This window comes from Oncorhynchus nerka, linkage group LG13 (genome assembly GCF_034236695.1).
Source record: "Oncorhynchus nerka isolate Pitt River linkage group LG13, Oner_Uvic_2.0, whole genome shotgun sequence".
NCBI classification, from domain to species: domain Eukaryota; kingdom Metazoa; phylum Chordata; class Actinopteri; order Salmoniformes; family Salmonidae; genus Oncorhynchus; species Oncorhynchus nerka.
In genome coordinates, this window is record NC_088408.1 from 26,809,271 (window position 1) to 26,818,044 (window position 8,774).

General features: G+C 41.2%; 1 protein-coding gene across 1 annotated transcript; it reads right to left on the minus strand.

The window, feature by feature from the left end:
• Window positions 1-209: 209 nt before the first annotated feature.
• Window positions 210-7,787, minus strand: LOC115139273 (uncharacterized). Its single transcript, XM_065026965.1, has 3 exons — window positions 4,958-7,787; window positions 840-4,834; window positions 210-525 (listed from the first exon to the last, which is right to left on the minus strand). Exon 1 carries the CDS (start codon window positions 7,785-7,787, stop codon window positions 5,928-5,930), a length of 1,860 nt encoding a protein of 619 aa, XP_064883037.1. The 3' UTR covers window positions 210-525; window positions 840-4,834; window positions 4,958-5,927.
• Between the last annotated feature and the right edge of the window lie 987 nt (window positions 7,788-8,774).

Sequence of the window (8,774 nt, forward strand, 5' to 3'; positions counted from 1 at the left end):
TGCCTTGTCTCATCTGCTGTAGGTATCCACAACAAATCCAAATTGAAAGGTGTTGTTTACAGTTGATTAGTAAACATCTCTAACATTCTGTGGATCACAATGAAAATTCACTCTGTGGGGATTTCTCAAAATCTTATTTGGGTAGTGCTTATAAATAATGCAATGTGTGTACACTGTACCGTAGAGAGGAGCACCATAAACCAAATCAGTACAGTACAATAAATACTTTATTTACAAAACTTAGGCAAGTAAAACAAATAAGTTGCATGAAATTGTATAGTATTTAAACAGTCTGAACTTAAAAATATAAATGAAACGTCCTGGAAAAGCATATACAGGAATCCCAGAGTCTTTGTCACGATATCAACTATGTTTTCCTGAGATCATTGATTATAATGTTATCTGTCAAAGCTATGAATATGGCTTGATTAAAACCCTGGGTTGTAAAGAAATCCCCTCTTTCACTGTCTGCTTGATGATGTCCTTCTTGTTAGACAGGTCATACCGGGGGCACCTCTCAAACACCTAAGAGAGATCACACAATGGAAGATAATGATTACACAAAAATATTTTAAGGACAATTCCACCCTTTTTCAACATCAAATTCATCATCTCCAGCACCACCCCAACATTAACATATCATATCTAGCACCACCCCAACATTAACATATCTCCAGCACCACCCCAACAGCAGATTTCTGTTTTGGAGTAAAAAATGATAGAAGTTAAGTGTTTTTGATAACATCATCCGGAGAGAAGGATTACATAATCTGGTGTGCAGCATGTGATTTTAAGTTAGATCTGGAAATGTTAATAACGTTGGATATATGTCCTCTTACTCTATTGTAGATTTGCTTCATTGTCACATCCGCCATGTCTGTGTATTTCAGCAGTGCCTTCACTCTCTCGCTCAGCTGGCAGTCTGTTGGAGGCTTCCTGATCATCTTAACCAATGGCTCGTGGTCAGAGCTGTCACCAGACTCATCCACCAAGTCTGATGATCAAATTACATAATTCAATCAAATTAGATTGCAAATTCATCAATTGTAACATAGTTTCTAAATCACAGGCCTAATCCTAATTCCTACAAAGCACATCTGGCTCTGGCCTAGGATGGGACAAAGACAAAGTCCCCTTATTTGAGATTACGAGGGGGAAAATGTTAGATGGGATGGGCACTGTATTCTGACTGACACAGTGATATGTCAAGAGCTTGACATTAACGTTTTTAGCCACTTGTCCATCGGACAAGTAGGACAAAAGCTGAAGTTACTTGTCCCAAAGAAACAAAAGGTTTGTAATTCCAACGGCCAAAAGGGTGACTGAACATTAGTGAAGTACATAGGAGGGATCGGAAATCATTTTCTGTGCTTACCCATTGATGATATTATTGCCTCTTGCGGGCCATCCCAATTTTATTTTATTTCTGTACTAAAAGATGTTACATGTTACGTATGCTATCCTGCCTCTCGTGGGCTCGTGAAATACTCAACGAATTGTGTGATGGGTGGGAATGTGCAGATTTCACCATTCCCTTCTCCAGCCATTGTATTGGGCAGTTCAATGTCTCAGTCCCTGGAGCAAACACTTTGTGCTATCCAGGAGCACGAGTACAGAACATCAATAAGCAGCTCGCAAACACTTTAAACCAGCGTCAGGAAATGGAGTCTATCATAGTTCCTGTGGGATTCAATGACATTATGAAGGGCAGCTCAGAACAGCTGAAAATGGATTTTAAAGAACTGATTGGGCCACTACTTGACACCAACAAACGGCCCATAATATCTGTCTCGCTGCCTACATCGAGGCATTGAATGGTTCAGCAGACTTTTAGCCCTCTGTAACTGGCTTCGAGACTAGTTGTCATAATGCTTCAGCAAATGTACATTATCCCAGGTGCGTTGGAAGACGCAATGTAAGTAACCTAATTTATTTCCCTGAATGCCTCTGCTGATCCCACAGCTTATGTATGCAGTAATCATGTGCTTATGAACCAGAGTGATACTGTTAGCACTGAGGCGGTGTGCCCTAGTTGGAAGTCCACTGTGTCCAGCTCACCCTGCACTAATACAAATAACCTGAGTATGTCTGCCTCTGCTAAGCTTCCCAGTAAAGCAATAAAACAATCAAGCATCCAAGAAAAGTGCAACAAATAGCCCACGTTAACATATGTAGCTGAAGGAACAAGGTTCATGAAATCAATCATTTGCTAGTAACAGGTGACATTCATATTCGGACAATCTCTGAAACTCACTTAGATGGTACAGTGGTAGCAATACATGGTTATAAGAGTTACAGAAAATACGGAAATGCCAAAGTTGGAGCTGTGGCCGTTTATATTCACAACCACATTTCTGTAAAGCTTAGAGAGGATCTCATGTTAAATACTGTTGAAGTAATATGGCTACAGGTTCATCTGCCTCGCCTAAAGCCCATTCTGGTGGGAAGCTGCTATAGACCACCAAGTGCTAACAGTCAGTATCTGGATAACATATGTGAAAGGCTTGATAAGGTATCTGATATCAACAGAGTTATATTATCTGGGTGATTTACATATTGACTGGCTTACATCTTCAAACTGTAACTAGTACCTGCAACCTGGTTCAGGTTTTCAGTGTACAAACAGCACAGGAATTAAATCATCAACATGTATTGATCACATCTTTACTAACGCTGCAGAAATCTACGTTAAAGCAGCATCCAAATCCATCGGATGTAGTGATCACAATATAGTCTATGAAAACCAAAGTTCCAAAGGCTGGGCCTAATATAGTGTTTAAGAGGTCATACAAGTTTTGTAATGATTCCTATGTTGTAGATGTAAAGAATATGTGTTGGTCTGTGGTGTGTAATGAAGAGCAACCAGACGCTGCACTTGACACATTTATGAAATTGTCGTGAGGTTGTGTGTTTGAATCTCATCATGGGCAACTTTAACGTTTAAGCTAATTAGCAACTTTGCAACTATACAAATACTTTTAAACTACTTTGCAACTATTTAGCATGTTAGCTAACCCTTCCCCTAACCTTAACCCTTTAATTAACCAAAGCAACAATAAACTGGAATTCGTAACATGTCCTACGTTTCACAAATTTAGCTAAATGTATACGAATGTAACATAATGTACGAATTTCTATTCGTAACATATCATACGAATTGTAATCACAAGTTAATACATACCATATGAAACATATCACACTAAATCAAATGTTTCGGATTTACGCACAGAATGATACGAAATGCTCTGAGACCAGGTTGCATTAGCTATCTGTGTGTGTGTGCTGAAGAGGTCGCAGATGGAATGAGTGAGTCACAGTCAACGAGCCTCGCTGGTTGTGTGTGTTATGGGTTGTCTGTATTAGAATAGTTTGGAAAATACTCATCATTTTAATTGTCTTAATGATTTTATGATATTTTAATTAGTAGGATTAGGCTTTTGCTCGGTGGCAAAAGGAGGATTTCTTTCCCGGCCTCGCATGCATGCATCATTTGTGTTATAATGCTTTGCTCAACTATACGGTTTGTAAAAATGTCTCATTTGATTTCTATAACTTGCTGTTGTTTCTTATATCCCGTTCATTATTACCTTAGGGCTCCCATGTTTTAGGGTTATTCAAAAACAACTTCAAACTTGTTTGATCATGAACTAGCGCGGCAGGAAAAGTCTAGCATGCCTTAAACTGAAAGAGTGGCTTAAGAGGCCAAGTCATATTCATATAAAATGGAGAGAAAATATCAAATGTGGGCTTCTATAACAATAAAACACCAGAGTGTCCGCTATAAAAATAGATTTTGGCCCAGATCATCCAACATTCTAGAGAGCGAAAAATATATATATATATTTTCTGACCGGATATTCTGCGCTGCTTTGGTGAGACTCTTAGTATCTACATCCTTCTCTTGCCTTGTGTAAATATAACATATTTATTTAAATAGGCTATAGCAAATAGGAATATAAGCAATTTAGTAAGAATGTCAGAGCAGTTTACCGATCACTGTACATGTACACAGCCAATCTGTAAATAGCACACCCGACTACCTAATCCCCATATTATTACTTACCCTATTGCTCTTTTGCACCCCAATATCTCTACTTGCACATCATCATCTATCACTCCAGTATTAATGCTAAATTGTAATTATTTTCACCTCTAGTGCCTATTTATTGCCTATCTCCCTACTCTTCTACATTTGCACACACTGTATATAGATTTTTCTATTTTTCTTTTCTTTTGTGTTATTGACTGTACGTTTGTTTATGTGTAACTCTGTGTTGTTGTTTTTGTCGCCCTGCTTTGCTTTATCTTGGCCAGGTCGCAGTTGTCAATGAGAACTTGTTCTCAACTGGCCTACCTTGTTAAATAAATAAATAAAGGTGGGGGAAAAAACACAAAAAAAATGCACTGCCCTGATGTGTGCTGCCTTTTCCAATTCTGTTCAGAATTAAAAGCATTAAGAAGGTTTGATATTGTGATTTTTTTAAACTTGTCCATTCGGACATCTGAAATCCATATTCTGGTTGTCCGACAGTTTAAAAAAAAATTGCCCCCGGAGAAGCGGACAAGCCATAATGTCAAGCCCTGTATCTATTGTTTACTCACTTCTTGTCAGCATGAAAAAACTATATTTGAAGCACAACTTAAATCTCCGTAGTAAAGGCATAGATGAGCTAAAAATTCAAATGAGACCATTCTAACCGGTGTTTCTGTGGTTAGACACTTAGATTAGGCCCAATAGTGCAATTAAAAATGTTTCACAATGAGGTGACTGTTTCTCTGGCAGCAGTGACTTTGAAGATGCTTTTCCTCTCACAGCTTGTGAAGTTTCAGGTAACTGCAACAAAACAGAGATAAACACGTGTATGAACGAACAGAGGCTACATTCTCCCCCTGTTTCACAATAGATTCTGATGTTGGTCTTGGAATTCTGTTCCATATCAGGCCAAATGATAAGTACCTCTTCTTCTTCTTCGTCAACGGATTCTAAATCTGTTTGATGTCAAACAATTCATCAGGGCCGTCTGATAAGTCTGAAGAATCCTCTGTTATCTCCTGGGACGCTTCCGATATATCGTCAGGGCCCGAAGTCTCATACCATCTCTCAATGGAGTCATGGCTGTGATCTCTTGGGAAATACTGCAATGAAGTCATCAGAACAGAAAAATGATGAAGGCTTCAAAGTAAAACTTCTAATTACAAACTGCTAACATAATAGAAATGCCAAACGCACTTCAATTGAACTATAGCTGGCTCTTGTGATCAGGGTGGGTATACAGAATGAAAAGTGAACTATAGCTGGCTCTTGTGATCAGGGTGGGTATACAGAATGAAAAGTGGAGCATGACAGTTTTTCTTTGATAATCATCTAATGTTGATTATTGGCATTTTTCAAAATATTTGGGTCTATTGAAGATATGTCTGACAACATTCAACTCCTCCTTAATTTCCTCCTATTTTTTAACCACCACATCTAATATCTCCTTTCTTAACAGACTCTGATGGCAGAGAAACTGGCAGAAACGACCCAGGCAACACTGGTTTGGCGTCAGATTCCACCTGTAAATCATAAGATCAACATGTACCAATACAATGGTGACATGACGTTATATTAATTTTGTGTAAATTAATCACGGGATATTCCGAGACGCAAAGTAATTGTTATATAGAGAACTTGCCTTTAATGCCTTCTTATTGTCATAAGAACTGTCTGTCACACTTGTCTGTCACAAGTTCGGGTCGTTTTTCCTTTGGCCCATCATCACAGGGTCCAGCAGAACCAAACTCGGGCCTCATCTTTTCCCTCCCACACCAAACGGACCAAGCCATGACATGGTGGTCAAATAGAAAGATACCTGTCCTCCCGAACCCATCCTTCACAGTCCTCTCAGTTTCAAAAGCATCCTATGTCTGCTTCAACACTGTGGCAACTATGTGCCTAAGGACAAAGTCCCTATAAAGAGGGGGATGTCACAAGCATCACTGAAAAACTCAGCCTTGAAGAGCCCAAAGAACTCCATGGTTAGTGGCTGCAGGACAGGGGGAAAGTCTGGTGGCAGGTAGATACTGAACAATATCACACCATCACTGCCTGCTTCATTGATAATATCAGAGTCAAGTAGATCTGTTTCTTCTTTGACAAACAGCACAAGCGGACGGTCCTTCACAGGAAAATAAATGAATAAATGATACCACCCTTTGAAAAACGTTTTGTCCAAATCCCCAATTTCAGATGAGTAGTGGAACACTTCATAAGGGTAAGCTGAAACAAATAAGTTGAGGTTAGACATTTGGTCTGACCCTTTGAAGAAGACGCTGGAAGGTATAGCATCCGCAGCAGCGTTGTAGCTGGAAGGTATAGCATCCGCAGCAGCGTTGTAGCTGGAAGGTATAGCATCCGCAGCAGCGTTGTAGCTGGAAGGTATAGCATCCGCAGCAGCGTTGTAGCTGGAAGGTATAGCATCCGCAGCAGCGTTGTAGCATCCGCAGCAGCGTTGTAGCTGGAAGGTATAGCATCCGCAGCAGCGTTGTAGCTGGAAGGTATAGCATCCGCAGCAGCGTTGTAGCTGGAAGGTATAGCATCCGCAGCAGCGTTGTAGCTGGAAGGTATAGCATCCGCAGCAGCGTTGTAGCTGGAAGGTATAGCATCCGCAGCAGCGTTGTAGCAGGAAGGTATAGCATCCGCAGCAGCGTTGTAGCTGGAAGGTATAGCATCCGCAGCAGCGTTGTAGCTGGAAGGTATAACATCTGCAGCAGCGTTGTAGCTGGAAGGTATAGCATCTGCAGAAGCGTTGTAGCATCTGCAGCAGCGTTGTAGCAGGAAGGTATAGCATCTGCAGCAGCGTTGTAGCTGGAAGGTATAGCATCTGCAGCAGCGTTGTAGCATCTGCAGCAGCGTTGTAGCAGGAAGGTATAGCATCTGCAGCAGCGTTGTAGCTGGAAGGTATAGCATCTGCAGCAGCGTTGTAGCTGGAAGGTATAGCATCTGCAGCAGCGTTGTAGCTGGAAGGTATAGCATCTGCAGCAGCGTTGTAGCATCTGCAGCAGCGTTGTAGCAGGAAGGTATAGCATCCGCAGCAGCGTTGTAGCTGGAAGGTATAACATCTGCAGCAGCGTTGTAGCTGGAAGGTATAGCATCTGCAGAAGCGTTGTAGCATCTGCAGCAGCGTTGTAGCAGGAAGGTATAGCATCTGCAGCAGCGTTGTAGCTGGAAGGTATAGCATCTGCAGCAGCGTTGTAGCATCTGCAGCAGCGTTGTAGCAGGAAGGTATAGCATCTGCAGCAGCGTTGTAGCTGGAAGGTATAGCATCTGCAGCAGCGTTGTAGCTGGAAGGTATAGCATCTGCAGCAGCGTTGTAGCTGGAAGGTATAGCATCTGCAGCAGCGTTGTAGCATCTGCAGCAGCGTTGTAGCAGGAAGGTATAGCATCTGCAGCAGCGTTGTAGCTGGAAGGTATAGCATCTGCAGCAGCGTTGTAGCATCTGCAGCAGCGTTGTAGCAGGAAGGTATAGCATCTGCAGCAGCGTTGTAGCTGGAAGGTATAGCATCTGCAGCAGCGTTGTAGCATCTGCAGCAGCGTTGTAGCAGGAAGGTATAGCATCTGCAGCAGCGTTGTAGCTGGATGGTATAGCATCTGCAGCAGCGTTGTAGCTGGATGGTATAGCATCTGCAGCAGCGTTGTAGCTGGATGGTATAGCATCTGCAGCAGCGTTGTAGCTGGATGGTATAGCATCTGCAGCAGCGTTGTAGCTGGATGGTATAGCATCTGCAGCAGTGTTGTAGCAGGCCATTAGTGAACATTTGCCCCGTCTGTTTTACCTCTGCCCATCTGGAGACAACGTCATTTACAGCTATAGATTTGTTTTTAGCTTTAAATTGTATGACTCTAGGGTCACATAAAGGGCTATGAAGTAGCAGGCAGGTGACTAGAGGAGAGGTAAAGAGTGCTTCGTCCCTTGAGCTAACAGTAGTCATACTATAGTACTTCCCACAATCGGTCAACTTAAGATATTTCCTTTAGGTGCAGTGTGCTTTCTTTCTGTAATGTAACGTAAAGTCTATTAAAACAATAACCAACAACCCCAAGTCATAAAATAACCATATACCTCAAATACATAGCTTGGAGTTATAGAGGCGGCAGATAGCCTAGTGGTTAGAAAGGGTAGAAATGTTGCTGGATTGAATCCCCGAGCTGACAAGGTAAAAAATCTGTCGTTCAGCCCCTGAACAAGGCAGTTAACCCACTGTTCCTAGACCAGTTAACCCACATCCCTGGCAGGCCGCCATTGTAAATAAGAATTTCTTCTTAACGGACTTGACTAGTTAAATAAATGTTCAATAAATAAATCAAATAGAATGACTTGCAGAGATTTAATGCAGTGATTTAAAAAAATATATATATATTGTTATTTTACCTTTATTTGACCAGGTACGTTAGTTGAGAACTAGTTCTCATTTACAACTGCGACCTGGCCAAGATAAAGCAAAGCAGTGCGACACAAACAACAACACAGAGTTACACATGGAATAAACAAGCGTACAGTCAATAACACAATAGAAAAAAAGAAAGTGTATATACAGTGTGTGCATATGGCGTGAGAAGGTAAGGCAATAAATAGGCCGTAGTAGCAAAGTAATTACAATTTAGCTAATTAACACTGGAGTGATAGATGTGCAGATTATGATGTGGAAGTAGAAATACTGGTGTGCAAAAGAGCAGAAAATTAAATAAAAACAATATGGGGATGAGGTAGGTAGATTGGATGGGCTATTTACAG

Coding starts and splice junctions, on each gene's coding strand:
- LOC115139273 (XM_065026965.1), bottom strand. CDS start 7,787: ATGGCCTGCTACAACACTGCTGCAGATGCTATACCATCCAGCTACAAC.